General features: G+C 42.8%; 1 protein-coding gene across 1 annotated transcript in view; it reads left to right on the forward strand.

Annotated features, from left to right (window-relative positions):
• Positions 1 to 21,347, forward strand: part of CHRDL2 (chordin like 2) — a 40,342-nt gene that overhangs the window by 6,091 nt on the left and 12,904 nt on the right. Inside the window, exons 2-3 of the mRNA XM_053456642.1 lie at positions 12,668 to 12,780; positions 20,494 to 20,587. Coding sequence (XP_053312617.1) covers positions 12,668 to 12,780; positions 20,494 to 20,587 — 207 coding nt within the window. The remainder of the gene's footprint in view (positions 1 to 12,667; positions 12,781 to 20,493; positions 20,588 to 21,347) is intronic.

Here is a 21,347-nt window from a genome sequence, read left to right on the forward strand (position 1 = left end):
CGATATAAATGTCAAGTTAACACAAACACCTGTTTTAACCTGTTTGCCTCGATGCCGGGACGGCCTCGCCAGCTGCTGCCAGAAGCCGGATATAACGCAGCTGTTGCGGCCGACAGACTTGTCCCGTACTCGCGCATGCTTTATCTCCGCTGGGAAACGAGAGTGTATTTTCATTTTGGGGGATTTAGCGGAGATACAGTAAATCTTCCTTACATTAACCCCTTAATGACAAAGCCCGTACATGTACGGGCTCAAAATGCATTGTTTTCAATGGGTTTAGGGACCGCCCATTGTCCTTAAGGGGTTAATAATAGATGGGCACGTAGCCTCGGGCACTCAACCCCCGGGCTGGACACTGTTTTTGGCGTCCCTGCCAGCCCGTCACAGTGAGCGTCGCCGGACTCCCAGAGCCCACAGGGCCAATCCTACCATATAGACAAACCGCATGTTAATGCGTGAAGAATGGGGGGGGCACAGGTCACCTGGGGTATTCTTAACCGTGGTCACTTAATTCTGTGCCCAGTTCAGTCAGCGAACGCCATCTGCATTTTCCCCTTGATTGTTGTATATAAATATTTTTTTGTTGGTTTGATTAACTGCACTTCTGAGCAGGTGGGTGGTAAATAAATGGAACAGCCTCCAAGCAGAAGTGGTAATGAGAGAATTTAAACATGCATGGGATAGGCATATGGATATCTGAACCTAAGGAACCACCAAGGCCCAACTGATGGCGTCTTTACAGGGTGAAAGCTTGGCTAGGTGTTCTTATTTCTTGTCAAATTCTGTTTGTCCATAACAGTGGCTCGATGGGACCTTGGCCGCTCTGGGGAAGAAAAACAACCCTGGCAGTTTAAGACCAGGGGCCGCCATCCTCTCCCACAAAACCCCCTTCTTGCCCGCTAGAAGGAGCAGGAGAGCCCAAATTTCCGGGTATGCTGGTGATGGGACGTTGGTTTCCTGGCCAGGGAAACACTTGAAGAACATCAATCTCTTTCCTTGCGAGGCATGTTGAGGTTCCTCACCCTCTTAAGTTGTTAGACCTCCGACAAAACTCCCCTTCTTGCCTCATAGAAGGAATAGGAGAGCCCAAAGTGACGTTCCCAGGGAAGTTTCCAGGTATGGCTGTGATGGGACATGGAGATCCTGGCCAGAAAAGCACTTGAAGGACATCAATCTCTTTCCTTGCGAGCCATGTTGAGGTTCCTCACCCTCTTAAGTTGTTAGACCTTCGACAAAACTCCCCTTCTTGCCTCATAGAAGGAACCGGAGAGCCCAAAGTGACGTTCCCAGGGAAGCTTCCAGGTATGGCTGTGATGGGACATGCAGATCCTGGCCAGAGAAGCACTTGAAGGACATCAATGTCTTCCCTTGCAAGCCAGCTGGAGGTTCCTGATCCTTTTAAGATGTTAGACCTTAGAGTGCATTTGACATCAATGAGCCAGCCAGAGAACCTGAGCCTGTAGAACCTTGATGGATACCCTAAAGTCACCCTGAATGATTTATTTTACAAAATCAGCCCAGAATATGAAAGATGTGCTTCTGGAGCCCTCCAAGAAAATTCAGAACCTCTAATCGAGTTCATCAGGGGGAAAAAAATCAGGTGAAGAAAGCGGAGTGACCCTCCGAGGTCAGGCCACCACTTGACTCTGGATTAAAGAGATGGAATTTTGACGCGGAAAGGGATACAAAAGCCAGTCGGTGAATTTTATTTCAATGTAGAAATCGGCTCCGTCAATCACTTGCGCTTTAATGCCGAGCCAGATAATCGCGTTAACCAGAATCCGCAGGAGATTAAACAGGAATCTTACGGTTGTTTGCAAATCCAGGCTTCGTTTAGAAAGACCGTGGACGGGGTTTCATTTTCCTCAGCCGCGTCCAGCCCTTTAATCAGAATTATCCATTAACGTCCAGAATCCGCCGCTTTCATTCCTTTAAATGCGACGGTTCCAGATTCCTTTTTTTTTCTGTCCAAACAATAGAAATTGTGTATTTAGGTTTTTTCCGTCTCCCTTCACGTAGATACACTATCTGTCCTTTCATCCGCATGCTCTTATGGAAAGTCCACCTGTGGTCAGGCAGGGTATGGTGCGGTGCTAGAATGAGAGCTATGGGAATATAAAAACGTAATTGGACATTAAAGAACGGACATGGTTTACTCGAACTTGGTCCAAGAGAGGCACGGCCGTTGCCGAAATGAGGAGTCAGAGAATGTTTACAGTGAATTGTGGGGTGAAAAATACAACACTAGCCGTTGTCACTTATTCTCCCAGGAATTGTATAATCCCGAGAAAATGTATGTTTTTGATAGATAAAATTGATCAAACTATCTTGCATAGTAGAGGACTGCATTGGGAGGCGGGTCCCGCAGGTCCCGCGGGACCCGCCAAAGAACTTGCGGGCGCGGGCGGTTTTTCAGCTATTGCGGGCGGGAGCGGGCGGTCAGCCAGCGTACCTGCGGGTCCCGGTAATCCCGCGCAGTCCCGCAAGGCTGCCTTCTCGCTGCTCCCTCACAGCGTCACTTCTCTTGTTCTGCCCAGGAACACAGCGGAGTCACGTGATTTAACATCTCATCAAATGACTCTGCTCCGTTCCTGCGGGAAAAGAAAAGAGACCTTCTGTGAGAGCAACCTGAAGGCAGCCTTGAGTGCGCGGGAAATCTGCAATTCTGATAAGGCAGTGAAAGAGTTTGTATTAACCAGTATGTATGATTTAGGGAATAGATCAATGGATGTTTGTGAATAACTTCTGCTGGGGCTTCTATGATGGGGGAGAGTGGCACACCAGGGAGCATAGTGGCATATTGGGGGGCACAGTGGGTTATCTGGAGATATATGCATAACTGGGGGCACAGTGTCATATCAATGGTTGGAGTGGCATATCATGGGCACAGTGACATATAAGTGTCTATAAGGCATAACTGGGGGCACAGTGGCATATCAGGGGTTGGAGTGGCATATCAGGGGGTACATGGCATATCATGGGCACAGTGGCATATCTGGGGGGTATAAGGACAATTTAAGGAGGCAGAGTGGCATATAGGGGGATATAAGGCATATCTGGTGTAGAAAGTGGCATATAGGGAAATATAAGGCATATCTGGGGGGCAGAGTGGCAAGCCTGGGGTCAGATATGCATAACTGGGGGGCAGGTTGGCAAATAAGAAAAATAAAAACAAGAAATAAATTTTTCTCAATTATACTTTTTATTAAATATGAAAACATAGTTTCCTTATCAATTAATATTTACTAGTAAAACTTTTTTTAGGTATTAAAACCTAGTTTGAGCGGGCGGGATAGGACACATATGTTGCGGGAGCGGGCGGGAGTGGACAAACAATCAGCGGGAGCGGGCGGGATTGGACAAAAAATCAGCGGGAGCGGGCGGGATTGGACAAAAAATCAGCGGGAGCGGGCGGGATTGGGCAAAAAATCAGCGGGAGCGGGCGGGAGCGGGATTAAAAAAGCAGTCCCGCGCAGGGCTCTATTGCATAGTTCAGTACACTAAATTCATGTAATGTTTATATATATATATATATATATATGTATATATATATATATATATATATATATATATATACACAGCACATATACATGGACCCCAGCTCCCTCTGACTTCAATGCGAATACTACAGAGCATGTACAGGAAGTGTACTTAAGTATGCTTCCTGTTAAGCTTTTATTTTTATTTTTATTTATTTTTAATATCTAACTCTCCTAACTAAATACTTGTGCACAGTGAGACCATCTTAACTTACTGTTCTCGAGGTCCGTGTTATGCTTCCTACCCATTAACCCCTTAAGGACAATGGGCGGCCCCTGAACCCATTGAAAACAATGCATTTTGAGCCCTTACATGTACGGGCTTTGCCATTAAGGGGTTACGTTATCTCTCATCTGCCGCGAAGTTGCTGATTGCTGTTGATTGGTTCAGGCGGCTTTTTTAAGGGGTTGGGATGGAAATGTAAGGCTATATGATGCTGGAGATCTCAGCGTCCATGAAGTTAACTAGATACATTGACGAAGGTTACACTGATTAATAAACAAGAAGGCACATGCTACATGTATGCTAAAGCCGTGACTTCGATAGTTCTCCTTTTAATTCAAAGTGCTTTGAATCTCGGCGTAATACCCGGCTCAGCCAGCAGGGGGCTCTGCTGCACACCGTTCCATCTCAGCTCACTCACCTATTCACATATAGTGCGACCTGCAGATACTATTGTTTTTATACTGCACCCCAGTAATTATGCGTTCACAATCACAGGTTTGCCTCGAGGAAACGTTATTTAGGTAATAATATCTTCGGAATGACTTTTACAAAATGTTGCAACTGCGCAAAGTGCAAAATCATGGCGATCAAAAAAAATTTACTTGATTTGTTCAAGTTTTATTGACATATAAAGCCATCAGAGGGATACAGAATACAGATGGACCCCCGACTTATGTAGCTCCTCCATACGTACGTAAAAAAAAAATATATATATAAAAAATATATAATATAACATGTCTCAATTTACGCTTAGAGTTGACGAACGATCCTCTTACGTAATTCGGAGACTTTCCGTACGGCATCTTCCGAATTAAAGGTTTAATAATATTAAGCAATCTGTATGGGATGCTATGTTGTCGCCATGGTTAATTAAACCAACCTCAACATGGGAAATTTTAGGCTCCGGCTACCTGGACCCCCCCCCCTTGCGGGATGGGGGTCAGGACTACCCACTGACGTCAGGACCCCACTCCTGTGACCTGGAGGATTTGGGTGCCAAGCCGGAGAACCAGGTAGTCTCCTGGCAAAACCCGGAGAGTTCCCAGGTATGATAATGTGTCTGTGGTTTGGCAACACTCATTGTTCTTTTTTGATAAATATGGCTGACTTCTTGCCATGGGACTGTATTTACTAATAATTCATGCATAACCAGGGTCGGACTGGTGTTTACAGGGTAGACGTGGCACTTTAAGGCCAGCGGCCGTCTGATGACTGAAGTCGTTACATCGCAGCAGCGGCAGCTGATCTCCCCCTGGATCAGGAAGATCGGGAGAACATTTACCCGGCGTGCCAGATGACCAGTCCGGGTCTGAGACTTATTATTTCATTTAATGCTTAAAAATCGCTGGGTTTGGGAAAAAGTATTGCGTTATTATGGTGTGGAGATAGAATAGGGCCAACAAACGAAAGGCCTCTTTGGTCTGATCTTTACATTTTGTTCCTATACCTGTAAAAACTCTAAATATATATAGTTATGTTGTTCTATATAGTAACAATCCAAATGGTCATTTGTCCTACGTTGCGTAGCTTGGTCACAGAAGCAAATAAAATAAATGAGTTATTTATGATTAAAACGGTCACAGATGGAGTGTGACATCTTCTTGGGGTGAAATGATCCAATAAATTGGGAAATACTGCTTGCTCATACTTTCTGGACTTGTCTATGTCTCCTTGGGGTATACGTTGACTGATTGCCACCAATGAAGTCTTTACGCAGGGAAATATATTGTAGCGCACACGGCTCCGCGGCCAGTTGGCCATCACGCTTCTGCCAGGGATATGTCATGCGGACGTTTCCCATTTCTCGGGAGATCCAGCCACGCGGGAGGCAGCTTCCGGCCACGTGTGGATACGTTTTTTATTTCTCCTGTTTATGTTCTCCGGTGCTTGGGAGATCTTTTGTGTGGTCCGCTTGTGTTTAATACTAAAGCTCTGTTGTATTGTAGAGCTTTGTTGTTTCCATTCGTGAGACGCCCCTTAGTTATCTTTAAACACACACTGGGAAGATATGAGGCTATTCTTTTGGGGGTGTAAGTTTAAATTTTTCCCACTACTTTTCACTCTTTGTACAGCGCTGCGTAATATGATGGCGTTATATAAAACAATGAATAATACAACAAGACCAAGGACCAAAGACCTACCCTTAAGTTATTATATATTGATTTATATAGCATGATCATGTTCCACATGACTACTGCCCTGGGCTCTACTCCACACTGTCTTCCATGACCTAATCTTGGCTGCTCGCTGCATCTCACTGGATCACATAAACGGAGCTCTACACCTCAGTGCGCCTCCTTCTCACTGCATACATAGCCTGATCGTAGCTCTTTACGGCACTTAATTCATCAACCTGAGCTCTACTCTTCACTGCATCTCACACACTTATCTACTCCTGCACTGCATGCAAAAACCTGAACTCTGAGCTGAATTCTATTCCATATTGGAATTCTACTCCTTACTGCATCCCATAAAGCGATCTCCGCTTCCCATTGTATCCTCGCTGCATGCTATAACCCCAGCTTTACTCTTCACTGTATCCCATACACTGCGCTCTACTCCTCTCCGCATAATGTGATCTCTACTCCTCGCTACTCCGACACCCTGAGCTCCACACCTCACTGCATCCCATACCCTGAGCTTTACTCATCACTGCATCCCATACCCTGAGCTTTACTCCTCACTGCATCCCATACCCTGAGCTTTACTCCTCACTGCATCCCATACCCTGACCTTTACTCCTCACTGCATCCCATACCCTGACCTTTACTCCTCACTGCATCCCATACCCTGAGCTTTACTCCTCACTGCATCCCATACCCTGACCTTTACTCCTCACTGCATCCCATACCCTGAGCTTTACTCCTCACTGCATCCCATACCCTGAGCTTTACTCCTCACTGCATCCCATACCCTGAGCTCCACATCTCACTGCATCCCATACCCTGACCTTTACTCCTCACTGCATCCCATACTCTGAGCTCCACACCTCACTGCATCCCATACCCTGAGCTTTACTCCTCACTGCATCCCACACCCTGTGTTTTACTCCTATATAGAGCCCATATACCAAACTCTACTCCTCACTGTATACCATAACCTGAGCTCTACTCCTCACTGCAGCTCATACTATGACTTGTAAACCTCATTATAGGCCATGCACCAAGCTCTGTTCCTCACTACATACCAAAACCTGAGGTCTACTCCTTAGTACAGGCCGTACACCAAGCTGTACTCACTACATACCAAAACCTGAGCTCTACTCCTTAGTACAGGCCGTACACCAAGCTGTACTCAAGAGCTCTCAATTTTTTCAAATGTACCCTGTCATCATCTGCCCGCTTTCCCACCGGAGCCTGTGCCTTCTTCCCCTGCTTTGCTACAACCTGCGTTCTGAGCTCTGTAGCTCATTAGCCCTCTGATGTTACCCCCACCTCAGCTTGGACCCGACTTCCCATGTCTTAGTCCATAGCCCTACCTTACTGGATCCATATGACACCGCCACTCGCCAGAGATGGCTTTCGTTTCAAGGATCAACAACACGCTCCCTGTGAATCTCGTATTTACTATAAGCCAATTCCCACATGAACTTAAGCCGTAAGAGCGCAAGTTCTCCCTGGACAGGAGATTATTGCCTTTGGCCGGAGACGGCTCTACTTAATGGAACAGAGCTCATTAAAACCATTTAAACAGAAACAAACACGACTTTTGTGAGTGTCTCGTTACTGATGATGGCGAATCAATGCAAGTGGAAAATTATGAGCTAGGAATGGAATTCTCTGCCTAGACCACCCATCAAAAAACTCACCCCTTGGCTACGATGTCTTGGTACTATTTTTATTCCGTGAAACCGCTGATTCTTAGAAGACAGACATCCCAGGTGTAAATGCTGATGTCCCCCCCCCTTCATGCCACAATCAGGTAGACTTCCAAGTATGGAGGAACCACAACTCCTGCGAGTCTCATCATCCGTGAAGTAGTGTCTTGTCTATGGCATGAAGCGCAGAAGAAATGTTAGAACATAAAAACCAGAGGATCAGATGGAATGTAAGGAAGTTTTACTTTACTTAGAGGGTAGTAGTTAAATGGAACAACCTCCCAGCAGAGGTGGTAGAGATTCCTAACATAAGGGGCGTTCAACTATTCTGAATCTAAAACAAGATCAAAGGCTGATTAAGAGTCTTACATCAAAAGAGGGCAGACTCGATGGGCCAAATGAATCTTATCTGCCGTCAATGTTCCTACGAGCTTTCGACGTGCACACCTGCGCTCCGTGTCTTTTTTTTTTTTTTTCTTTCGACATGCATTTTTCTTTCCCGGGGCTGAGGCGTTCTGGGAGCCTTGGTCAAAAAAAAAAAATACGTGCGTAAATAAATCATTTCATTACGATATCGGTGAGCCAATGGAAAACAGCTGCGGAAAAATCTCATTAAATAAAAAAGCAAAGTAAACGCGATTAAATTATAAAATGTGTCAATGTTTTTTTAAACTACCAGAGATTTTAATAAAACTGCTGTGGGGAGAACAAGCGATGCAAGAAATGGAACGGCAGGCCGCGGCTGCCATTTTACGGGGTGATTTATGGGTCCAATAACGGCGTTTTATAAATCCAGTAACACGCCGTATGAATACAGTGACGGGTGTTCTATAAAGCTGTGTTATACAGTAATCTGTATAAACCCGGGAATAATCTGTATGATCTAGAAATAAGACGCAACGAGAACAGCGATAATTGGTGTAAAAGCAGTAGGCGTCATTACGGACCTTGTAAAACCATAACCAAAACCATGGCTTTTCAGGAGGTAAAGATATTCTGAATTAAAGGGACAGTCCCACCATCGTAAGCACTTTCATGGACATGTAGGCGAGAGGTCCTTTTACCGTTTAGTAGGTGTGCCCCTTTGCAACCGCATTGGGGGATTTTGTAGAACTCCAACATATGTATTTACCCCTTTGACTTGCCCCTTCTGAGAGTTGCCGGCGCAGTGGGTCTTGGGGGGTCTAACGGGGGGCAAACGCTCCCATTTTCTTCTGTTTTATGACCATGGAGGAGATGTCCCAATGCAGCTCTGGATCTGCAGCTTCTCCTGAAGGTAAGCAAAGTAAAAATATTTTATAGAACGGATTTTATAAAATAAAATGACTTTAATATGAATTCTTCGGCATGCGACATCAAACAGTCCCTTTATGTTGCGTATTGAAGCCGGGATTTCAGCTGTGATGTATCAGGGGGAGAAGCGCTGGTTGGGATGGTCTTTTTTTGACCGTATGATTGAGAATCTGACCAATCACCCTGAGAAATCGGGGAGAAACCCTAGGACTTCGGGACAAAGTTATCCAACCGTATCTGGCCCTATGTGAAAAAAAAGTTATTGTCCCCTTAGTTACTAAATCAACCAATTAACCAGATTTAATTGATAATTGGGTTCAATTTCACTAGACGAGGCCAGCCATGATTACTGCCAACCCTGTGAATCTAAACATCAAATAAGTAGAATCTGTCTTGCAAAGTGAAGTCGGCTAAAAGGTATCAGAAAGCAGCACATAATGGCGCCATCTGAAGAAGTTCAAGAACCTCTGGATGGGGTTCCAAAGCCATTTCTAAGGCTCTGGGACTCAAACGAACCATGTTGAGAGCCATTATCTACAAATGGTGGACTACAGTGGTGAACCTTCCCAGTAATGGCCGGCCAAATTTCCTCTACAAACGCACGAACGACTCATGCAGGAGTTTACAAAAGTACCCAAGACTAACACGTAAAGAACCGCAGGCCTCACTTAAGTAAGGTCAGTGTTCACGATTCCACAATGAGAAAGAGACTGCACAAAAATGGCATCCATGGGATAGCTGGAAGGCGAAAACCACTGCTGACCAAAAAGGCTCATTTCACGTTTGCCAAAAAACATCTTGATGACCCTTGAAGAGTTTTTGGAATAATGTTCTATGGACTGATGAGTCAAAAGTGGTACTTTTTGGAAGATGTAGGTCCCTTTACATCTGACATAAAGCTAACACAGCATTCTACAATAAGAACATCATAGCAGCGGTCAAATATGGCGGAGGTAGTACTATGCTTCAGGACCTGGGAGACTTGCCAGAATTGATAGATCCACAAATTCTGCTCTCTACCAGAAGGAGAATGTCCGGCCATCGGTTTGTGGCCAAAAGCTCAAGCACAGTTGGGTTATACACAAGGACAAGGATCTGAGGCAAATGAGCAACTCCACCTCTGAATGGCTGAAATGAAACAAAATAAAGGTTTGGGAGTGACCTAGTCAAATTCCTGACATGAATCTGATTGAGATGCTGAGGCATGACCTTTAAAAAAAGGCAGTTCCTCCTCGAAAAACCTTCCAAAATGGCTGAATTAAAACAATTAGAGTCGGCCAAAATTCCTCCACGGCGATGTCAAAGATTGATTGTGACTTATCTTACACGTTTGATTGGATTGGATACTGTATATACTAGTAGTTTATATACTGGTAGCTTGGACCATGATGAGTAATAGCTGATGAGTTTTAACATTGATAAGTGTAAAGTAACGCATTTGGGTAGTTAAACATATTACGCTCAAAATATGTGTATACGAGCAGTGATCGAAAACAGTAAAAGTGATGCTTCCAAAAGTAATCAAAATATGAGCATAAGAAAAATAATAATTACGAGTTAGAAGGTCATTTTTTTACGTGAAGGTGGTAAATTTTGATAATGCTCAATCTGTGAAGGTTTCGTATTTGGCAAGCAGGGACATTTAGGAAATGACCCCAGGAGTTAGGAATAATTACATCCCCCTTCTTGGACAAAATTGGTAAAAATTTTAGGAATGTATTTTGGTTGCCCTTAGGTGGATTAGAGATATTTTAGATTAAAATATGTTTCCACTCTCCCTAATTATTTTACTATTTTGTCCATAATTTAGACAGTAGCAAACAAGAAAGCACATGTAACCATGGGTAAGAACTCAAAAAGTGACATACCTTGTGGAGGCTTGAACCGACCATTCGGCATACCAGGCAAAAGCTCGGAGGGCTGATGGCCAACAGCTCCACGCATCTGCCTGCTCCAGTGGCAGTTCTGGTGCTGCAGCGTTCAGCCAGCGGCTGGATATGCCCGACCGTAGGCAATGTGAGCATAAAAACGTAGTGTATGAGATATCCAGCCATCGGCAGCACTTGGACTTGAAGTGCCAGGGCTACCTCGACATCGCCAGTCCGGCCATTGGACTCTGTTCAGAAGAAAGCTTTTGTGTCTTTGAATGCACATACCCGGCAACTCTCTGGGTTTGACTCGGAGTTCTCTGGGTCAAGAACAGAATCCTCCGGGTTGCGGGAGCGGGGTCTTGACATACCCCGCTCCTCACCCATTTTCCCTTTAAATGGGGCTTTTCCCGCTGACATCAGCGTGAAGGCCCTTGACCTCAGCGTGAAGGCCTACTGACGTCAACGGGCAGTCCTGGCCGCTTCCCGCAAGGGAAGGCTCCGGGTAGCCGGAGTGAAGAAGTTCCCAAGTATGTCAATGCATTGTCTACTGGATTATCACAAGGTCCATATATAAAGTCGTGGTGAAGCCCCCTCTTACACCCCATAAAAGAAAAGTGATGGGAGATATGATACTTGTTGCTCTCCGTAGGTCGCAGGAAGGGTTATAGAATGAGCGTCTATACCCATAAGAACCCATACATTCATTTCAAAACATTGCTGTTAGATTGCAACGTCTCCTACGGCAGTGCGGTTTGCCATCCACATGCTTAGCCCTATTGCTCAGAAAGTGGCCACCGTCCATACCAGCATGCTTAGCCAGCGGTAACATTTATTGGAAACTCTCACCGGCCTCACAATGCTCTTATTGTACGGAGACAGGTTCAAGACAAACATTCCTTTATCCAGGCCACAGATGCTGGTCTGCGGAACGTGTGAGTGAATGGCTACGTTTTCTGCGGGGGTTAAGAAAAAAATAAATAAACAGGCGTACCGCGCACCTAAAGTGTATACTCGGAGCCAGAGACTGTCGGTACGTTACGGCCTGGCGCGTCTATCTTATAGAAACTTAAGATCTTACTTTGCTTCTGTCATAAAGCAGGCCTAAAAAACTTACCATTAATTAAAGAAAAAAACTGTCCGTCAACATATCAAACTATTAAAAGATTCAAATATTAACATTTAAAAATAAAATAACATTTCCCATATCCTACACTTTAAAATTCTATACATTAAATCTGTATGATCGTGTTAACGTATTAATTCATTTACTGTTTATTCTATCATCTATACCCCTGTATTTTCTGCTTTTACCCTTTTTGGAGGCATCTGTTGTATCTGATAGAACCCCCTCTCTCTCGGCAGTGGACTCCGTACCTTTACTGCCCTCACTGTAAAGAATCCCTTCCTTTGTTGTGGATGAAGTCTTCGCTCTTCCCGTCTCAGAGGACGACCTCTTGTTCTTTGTACGTTTCGCTGGAGAGCTCTTTGTATCGGCCCCACACATATTCATACAGCGTTATAATATCCCCTCTAAGACGCCATTTTTTCAAGCGTATATAGACACAACTTTTTGTGGTCTCTCTTCATAACTAAGATCTTCCAACCCCCCCTATTAATTTTGTAGCCCTCCTATGCACCTTTTCTAGTTCCATAATGTCTTTTTTAAGGAACGATGGCAAGAAGAGGTCCTACCATTGACTTATATAGAGGCAAGATGGTATCCTCCTACCGTGAATCCCTGCTTTACATGCCTTTGCAGCTGCAGACTGGCATTGAGCACTGCTGTTAAGTCTGTCCTCTACAGTTATTCCTTAAACCTTCTCCTTAGTAGTTTTTTTCCCCAGGGAGATACCATTTAATGTTGCATTATTATCTCCCCATAATGCATAACTTTACATTTGTCTGTATTGTGTTTCTCCAGGTCCTGACATGTTCTGTATATTTCATGGCAAGAAGTATGGTCCAGGAGAGAGCTGGCACCCCTACCTAGAACCTCAAGGAATTGTGTATTGTATCCGTTGCACCTGCTCTGAGGTATGTCTGCTATAATGTCCATAGCCCCCGTAAGACAGTTGTCTTAGTTTTTCTATAGTTATGTTTAGGTAAAAATCGTATAAATAGCGTACACATATAAAACATATTTTTTCAGTTGAGCCATTTAAATGTCTAGTTGAAGACAAACTACGCATCACACTTCATGATGTAATTGTACAACTGCCAAAAACATAGAAAACATATTTTCCCAGTTCTGCCAAACCAAATATACAAAGTAAATATTTCTGTATAAAGACCCCACTTTGTATTTTTTTTCCACAGTAGATACTGTATGAACAGAAGTATGTGGGTCCCTCACCATCACACCTGTATGAGCTTGTCGGACATCCCATTTCAATACCATGGCCATTAATATGTAGTTGGTCCTATCCCTTTCTGTGTGAATTTTTGCACTGATGTTGGTCGAGACACCCGGCTCGCAACCTCTGCTCCAGTTCATCCCAAAGATGTTCGATGGGGTTGAGGTCAGGGCTCTGTGCGGCCGGTCAAGTTCTTGTTGGTGGCAACCTATGACAGCGCCATGGTTAAAGTCACAGAGCTCTTCCGTACGACCCAGTCTACTGCCAATATTTGTCTCTGGAGATGGAGGTACACCAATTTTGGGAAGAGACCTACCCAGATGCCCCAACCCAGGCCTAAGGTTCCAAGCACCAATTCCCGCCAGGAATCTTCCACCAGCTATGACCACCAATGATCATACCACCACATTAACCCCTTGGATACCTGGCAAGCTACCGCCCACGACATTAGGGGAGGGAGGGACAAACAACACCAGGCAAGGTTAAACAAAAATGGCTCCTTACCACTATGCCCACCGACCTTAAATAACCCGCCTCCAAAACTCCTCCCCCAAATCACACAATTGCCGCCTTAGCCTAGCGCTGCCTATAGCCCATCTTTTTTTAACGTTTGTTAACTTGGAAACTGGCAACCATGCTAAGCTAGTAGTTCCCTCCAATGATCCTTGCTTATAGGGAGATGCGAGATCAGAATTACCCTCCATTCATTTGATTGGTTATAACAAACATGCCTCCAGCTCTGCCCCCTTTTGTCTATAGCCCCACCCACTTCAGTCTCTAGTCCTGCCACACCTCCATCACAAATGTCTCAATTTAGACACCTCAAATGATGGGGGGGGGCATATATATATATATAAAGCCGTATGCATCTTTTTCTATACATATGTTATTCCACCTTAAATAAGGAGACACTATCTCCTTTTATTGAAAAATAAACACGACAAACCTACCCCCGGTGGCAAAGCTCCCACAGAGCTCGGTATGATTGGCAGGTCGGTGACGTGAATCAGAGCGCTTGCCAAAAACATACCAGGACCAATTGTATACCCTCAGGGGGGGGGGACCCTGACAGCCCAGGCGGCTACCGACAATAGCGCCATGTACTTTACTCTGCTTGAAACGAAGTGAGTGCAATTAATCTGTCTGGCTTAAGGAAGCCAAGTGATGTCACCGCCGTCTGGCACAGCTGTCCACCGTCCCACCGCGTAGCTGCTTTTCCAGTGTCATCCCAACACTTGACGCCTCTTGAGGATCGCAAGCTGGGTCCACATCATTATCGTTTAGTTCCTAAGTGCCCAGTCCTCTTCTGAACAAACTCGGACTCCTATGAATGAGTCCTTGTTACAGCGCCTGGTATACAGCTGGAGCCCAAAAAAGTGCTCGGGGATAGGGATTAGTGAAAAATGTTATAGCTTGTTAAAAAAAATAAATAAAAAAAGGGACGTTAAAAAAACCGCATCACGCAAAACCCTCCAACGCTAGCGTATAATAGAGCAGTGTATTAGCCGAGCCCCTGTCTCCTATAGTATAACTTAACTCTGCGAATACTGGATGCATTGGAATTTCTGCAGCGAGGAGATCATTTCAGGCGGAGAAAAAAAAATCTATTCTTTTTTTTCTAAGTTTAAGATTTAAAAAAAAAAAAAAAAATGAAGAAAAAAAATCAGAAAAATATTTCGGCAATCCCCCCCTCACCCGATTAATTCGATCAAATCCAGCCACAAAATGCACATAGATTATACAATATATAACAATGTTTAGCGAAAACAGAAAGCGAATGCTGGATGACATTTTTAAGTGTTTTTCCTGCTACAAGGTTAATGAAGAGAAAAAACTGCTACAATTTTTAATTAACGCTTTAATTTTTATTATTGTTTTATATAGCCCCATCATATTCCATAGCGCTGTACAATGAGTAGACAGGACATAACAGGTAGTATATAACATAACAATTGCTCAAAGAGCTTACAATCTAAAGCTTACAATCTTTTGAAATTTTCTAAAAATAACACTACTGTATTTTACCACTTTTTTTAAAAAATTTATATTGGAAAAAAAAAATCTATAAACCCCAACTGTCCCATTCTTTGTTGGACAGTCTCGATCTTCAGGCACTGGATCATTAGCTGGTTGGCGAGACCCTCTGATCTCCGGTGATCGGCCCAGGGAGCTGTAAAATCAGTGGTGGTCTGTGCTGTGGTAATCTGGCCTGTTTGACTGTACAACAAAGTAAAATGTGATCCCTACCTTTCCGCCTAATATGGCCGCTTGCTACCATGGTAACCGATTCCAAAAACATTAGAAACATGGCGCTAGCTGATGTGTTGTGAGGTCAGCTGGGCAAAGTCGGATCCCACGCACATTCGCGGAGCAGGGCTGGCGTAATAATCGCCTGTCCTCAGTAGCATCGCTCACTACAGAATTGCAAGGTTCCTCTGGAAGCAACATCAGCGCCAGCGTCGGGAGCTTCGTGAAACGGGTTTCCAGGGCTGAGCAGCAGGACAGAAGCGGAAGATTACTGTGCACAATGCCAAGCGTCCTCTGGAGCGGTGTAAAGCCGCAGTGGAAATGTGTTCTTTGGAGAGATGAATCATGCTTCATGATTCATGCATCTGATGGATTAATCTGGGTTTGAAGGATTCCAGAAGAACGCTACCTACCAGAATGTATTGTGCCTGCTGTAAAGTTTGGTGGAGGAGGGATAACGGTCTGGGGCAGTTTTTCAGGGTTTGTGCCTCTTAGTTACCATGAAGGAAAATCTTAATGATTCAGCACCAAGACGTTTTGGAAAACGCTCTGCCTCCAATTTTGTGGGAACAGTTTGGAGAAGACTCTTTTCTATTCCACCATGACTGAGCCTCAGCGCCCAAAGCGAGCTCTATAAAGACATAGCTGGATGAGTTTGGGGTGGAAGAACTTGACCTCAACTCCATCCAACAGCGTTGGGATGAACTGAAACGGAGATTTCGAGTCAGGCCTTCTTGTCCAACATCAGTGTCTGACCTTACAGACGCTCTACTGGATGAACGGGCAAAAATTCCCACAGAAACTCCCCAAAATCTTGTGGAAAAGCTTCCCAGAAAAGTGGAGGCTGCTTTAGTCAGAAAAGTGGGGACCATCTCTATACTAATGGTCATGATTTTGGAATGGGATGTCCAACAAGCTAACGTAGGTGTGATGGTGAGGTGTCCACATACTTTTGGTCATATAGTATATACTGGATACATTTATTTAAGGGGTGGTGGGATTTAGGGGTAATTATTTCTGAGGATTTAAAGGTAGGCAGACAATGCAGTAGAGCAGCAGGTAGCGGTAGCAGAATGCTGGGTTGCATAGCGAGAGGTATTAGCAGTAGAAAGAGGGAAGAGCTCATGCCGTTGTAGAGAGAACCACTGTGACCTCACTTGGAGTATTGTGTACAGCACTGGAGACCGGATCTCCAGAAGGATATAGATATGTTGGAGAAAGTTCAGAGAAGGGCGACTAAAATGGTTTATGGATTACAGGATAAACCTTACCAGGACAGGTTAAAGGATCTTAACCTATATAGCCTGGAAGAACGACGTGACAGGGGGGATATGATAGAAACATTTAAATACTTAAAGGGAATCAACAAGGTAAAGGAAGAGTTTATTTAAAAGGAGAAATACCTCCACAACAAGAGGACATAATCATAAACTAGAGGGGCAAAGGTTTAATGGTAACATCAGAAAATATTACTTTACGGAAAGGGTAGTGGACGCATGGAATAGCCTTCCAGCAGAAGTGGTAGATGTTAGTACAGTGAAGACATTTAAGCAAGCATGGGATATGCATGAGGCCAAGCTAGATAAAGGATAAGGGCAGGTTCTAAGAAAAGTACGCAGAGGTTGGGCATACTGGATGGGCCTAATGGTTCTTTTCTGCCGTCACTTTCTATGTTTCGATGTTTCTATGAACTGTAGCATATAGATCCTGCATCTATATTCTTAAAAGAACCAGAAAGGGGGAACTAGGGGGCTGATTGTCTGGAAGAGCCAAGATGTCTCGAGGAAGAGCCAAGTCTTTACTTTCCACCTGAATGTGGGGTGGTTGTATCGTACATACTGTAGCATCTCAGACCAGTTTCTGCAATCTAAAATTTTAACGAGAGCATATTTTCCACAACTCCAAGGTTTTTGACCTGCCGAGGGGGGACTTGGGCGAGTTACCTATGGAGGGCTGGAGTTCTGCTGCTGCTTGTTGGAAAGTCATGTTTGGTGCTTGTAGGACGTTAGTGGTCATCCAGTCTGGATTATCCTGAGGCATAAGGTGATGATGTTGGTATGCTTTTTGTGTTGTTCTGATGCACCAAGGTCTATATGAGTGTCACCTGCACACAGGTGGAAATGTAGTCCTCTTGATCAGATGAGGTCTGCTAGTTGTTTTTTGATGTGTATATCGAATTGGATGGGTGAGAAGAATGAAGCGTTATGTTGCTCACTCTATGGCTGTATAACAAGGACTCATTGAGAATTATGGGATTATGTTGCGCAGTTTGAAGTTGTTGCAGCAGATTACAGCGGTCTATCTTCTCCTATCATGTTAAAATCACTTTTCAAACTTTAACATGAGAATCTCTTCTTGCACACGACCCCATTAGAATAACGGAGCACGGGGTGACCAAGTGGCGGGTGAATTTTAATGTTGACAAATGCAAAGTTATGCATTTTGGGAAATAAATAAACGTGTAAATAATACTCTAGATCTGGTTGTATTCAGGAAATCATTGTATGAAAAGAACATTGGAATCACTGTAGACAATAAAGTCGCAACAGTTCCCAATGTCAGGCAGCTGCTGCAAGGGCCAATAAGATATTTACATTTATAAAAGGAGGTAATGATGAATCACAAGAGGAAATGTTATTTTTTCTCTGTATAAATCAGTGATAAGATCCATCTGGAATATGCAGTCTGGGCACCTGTCCTTAAAAAGAACATTTTAGAGCGTTAAAAAGTGCAGAGACGGCGACAAATAACAGGAATTAAACACTTTAGTAATGAAGAAAGGCTGGCGAAGTTACATTTGTTTCAGGAAGAAAAAAGGCCTCTTAGGGGGATATAATATTATTATACAACTACATACGGGGGAAAATACCAGCCGCCCTCTGTGCAAAGAACAAGGAGGGGATTAGTTATATGGGCTGGAGGGTATATAATATATAATATGAGGAATATACAGGATATAACGGGTTATAAGGACGGGATTAGTTATACGGCCGGAGAGTATATAATATATAATATGAGGAATATACAGGGATATAACGGGTTATAAGGACGGGATTAGTTATACGGCCGGAGAGTATATAATATATAATATTAGGAATATACAGGGATATAACGGGTTATAAGGACGGGATTAGTTATACGGCCGGAGAGTATATAATATATAATATGAGGAATATACAGGGATATAACGGGTTATAAGGATGGGATTAGTTATACGGGGGAGAGTATATAATATATAATATGATGAATATACAGGGATATAACAGGTTATAAGGACGGGATTAGTTATACTGGCCGGAGAGTATATAATATATAATATGAGGAATATACAGGGATATAACGGGTTATAAGGAGGGGATTAGTTATACGGGGGAAGAGTATATAATATATAACATGAGGAATATACAGGAATATAACGGGTTATAAGGACGGGATTAGTTATACGGGGGAGAGTATATAATATATAATATGAGGAATATACAGGGATATAACGGGTTATAAGGATGGGATTAGTTATACGGGGGAGAGTATATAATATATAATATGAGGAATATACAGGGATATAACGGGTTATAAGGACGGGATTAGTTATACGGGGGAGAGTATATAATATATAATATGAGGAATATAAAGGATATAACGGGTTATAAGGACGGGATTAGTTATACGGCCGGAGAGTATATAATATATAATATGAGGAATATACAGGATATAATGGGTTATAAGGACGGGATTAGTTATACGGCTGGAGAGTATATAATATATAATATGAGGAATATACAGGGATATAACGGGTTATAAGGACGGGATTAGTTATACTGCCGGAGAGTATATAATATAATAATATGAGGAATATACAGGGATAAAATGTGTTATAAGGACGGGATTAGTTATACGGCCTGAAGGTATATAATATATAATATGAGGAATATACAGGATATAACGGGTTATAAGGACGGGATTCGTTATACGGGCCGGAGAGTATATAATGTATAATATGAGGAATATACAGGGATATAACGGGTTATAAGGACGGGATTAGTTATATGGCCGGAGAGTATATAATATATAATATGAGGAATATACAGGGATATAACGGGTTATAAGGACGGGATTAGTTATACGGGGGAGAGTATATAATATATAATATGAGGAATATACAGGGATATAACAGATAATAAGGACGGGATTAGTTATATGGCCGGAGAGTATATAATATATAATATGAGGAATATACAGGGATATAACGGGTTATAAGGACGGGATTAGTTATACGGCCGGAGAGTATATAATATATAATATGAGGAATATACAGGGATATAACAGGTTATAAGGACGGGTTTAGTTATATGGCCGGAGATTATATAATATATAATATGAGGAATATACAGGGATATAACGGGTTATAAGGACGGGATTAGTTATACGGCCGGAGAGTATATAATATATAATATGAGGAATAAACAGGATATAACAGGTTATAAGGACGGGTTTAGTTATACGGCCGGAGAGTATATAATATATAATATGAGGAATATACAGGATATAACGGGTTATAAGGACGGGATTAGTTATACAGCCGTAGAGTATATAATATAAAATATATAATATGAGGAATATACAGGGATATAACAATGGGATAAGTTATAGTTTGTTGATCTAGTGAGAAATCAGATGCCATTTTTGAGTCAAAAAGTATTTTTTCCCCTTTTTGAAACACAATTGGAAATCACTTTTTCTGGATCAACAGCAAGGTTGCACTTCTTATTATATGGGTTATTGCTATGTGTGCATTACTATGTATAATGTAATCAAGTATAATCTATTTCATCAAAACAATTTTTCTGTAAGAGAAAAATCTCCAAATGTGTTAAAATTCTTTTATTGATTGAACAGTGGGACTTTACTTTTAATGAAACAATCAATCCATTTTATTAATGTATATTTTTGGAAAAAAGTGAGCTATCCACACCAACTTTCTAACCAAGAAACAACTGTTCTTTTGAGATAGCAGGGAAGGCAAATTTTGATTGTTTAACAAATTCTGGGGGTTTTAGAACTCTAGACAGCGGCGAGGTTACAATCCATTTCATTACTTGGGGGTATAGACGCACAAAAATTGTATTTTTCTTCATTTTTTGCACAGGGTGGGAATGTGAGCTGTTACAGGATAAAGTGTCCGGTTCTGCACTGCGTCCACACTATCACGGACCCGCACCAGTGCTGTCCGAGATGTATTGGTAAGTGGGAACGTGCCGCGAAAACAATAGCTGCCAAAAGTCTTGAATTTACAGGACAATCCATCTTATGCCGCGGCCGTCGGCTGTCCTAATAGATGTCTCTATAGCTGGGACCAATTCGGGGATCGTGAATTTGGGACGAGGGGAGGAAATGCGCAGAACACTGCATGACATCACAACTCCGTGTGACATAAGCGGAATTATGTGGGCAGAACAATAGTGTATTATGTCTGAAGAACATCTTAGTAAATCTCTCCATCTTTTACTGTAAAGTAATGCCAGACCAGACCCTAATGATTGCATCATCTAACAGGAGGTCTAGGCACGGCCACCAAGGGCCACACACAATAACACACACAGATTAAAGCTACCATTCACATATGTGTCGTTCTACATTAAAGGGGTCACAGTTAAGTGCAGAGTCAATACAATTCAGTTTTATATATATATATATGAGTAAGGGTGTATTATGTAAACAGTATTACACTAAAAGTGTATACAGTATATGAAATTAAAAAAAACTACCTAAAAATATGGGAGAAATATCGGGACTTTATTTATTTTTTATCTTTTTTGGGAGAAAAAACAGATACAGCATATATATATATAAAGATACAACAGTTTTTAGGATTAAAAGTTTACAAAAGTTTTGTTTAATCTTCAAAACTTCCAAACTCTGATAAAGCTGTTTATATGGTTATATTTGTCTCCCGGAAAGACGGGCTCATTAGTCAGGGATAAAAGTAATCTGCTCAATGTC

This window comes from Spea bombifrons, chromosome 2 (genome assembly GCF_027358695.1).
Source record: "Spea bombifrons isolate aSpeBom1 chromosome 2, aSpeBom1.2.pri, whole genome shotgun sequence".
NCBI classification, from domain to species: domain Eukaryota; kingdom Metazoa; phylum Chordata; class Amphibia; order Anura; family Pelobatidae; genus Spea; species Spea bombifrons.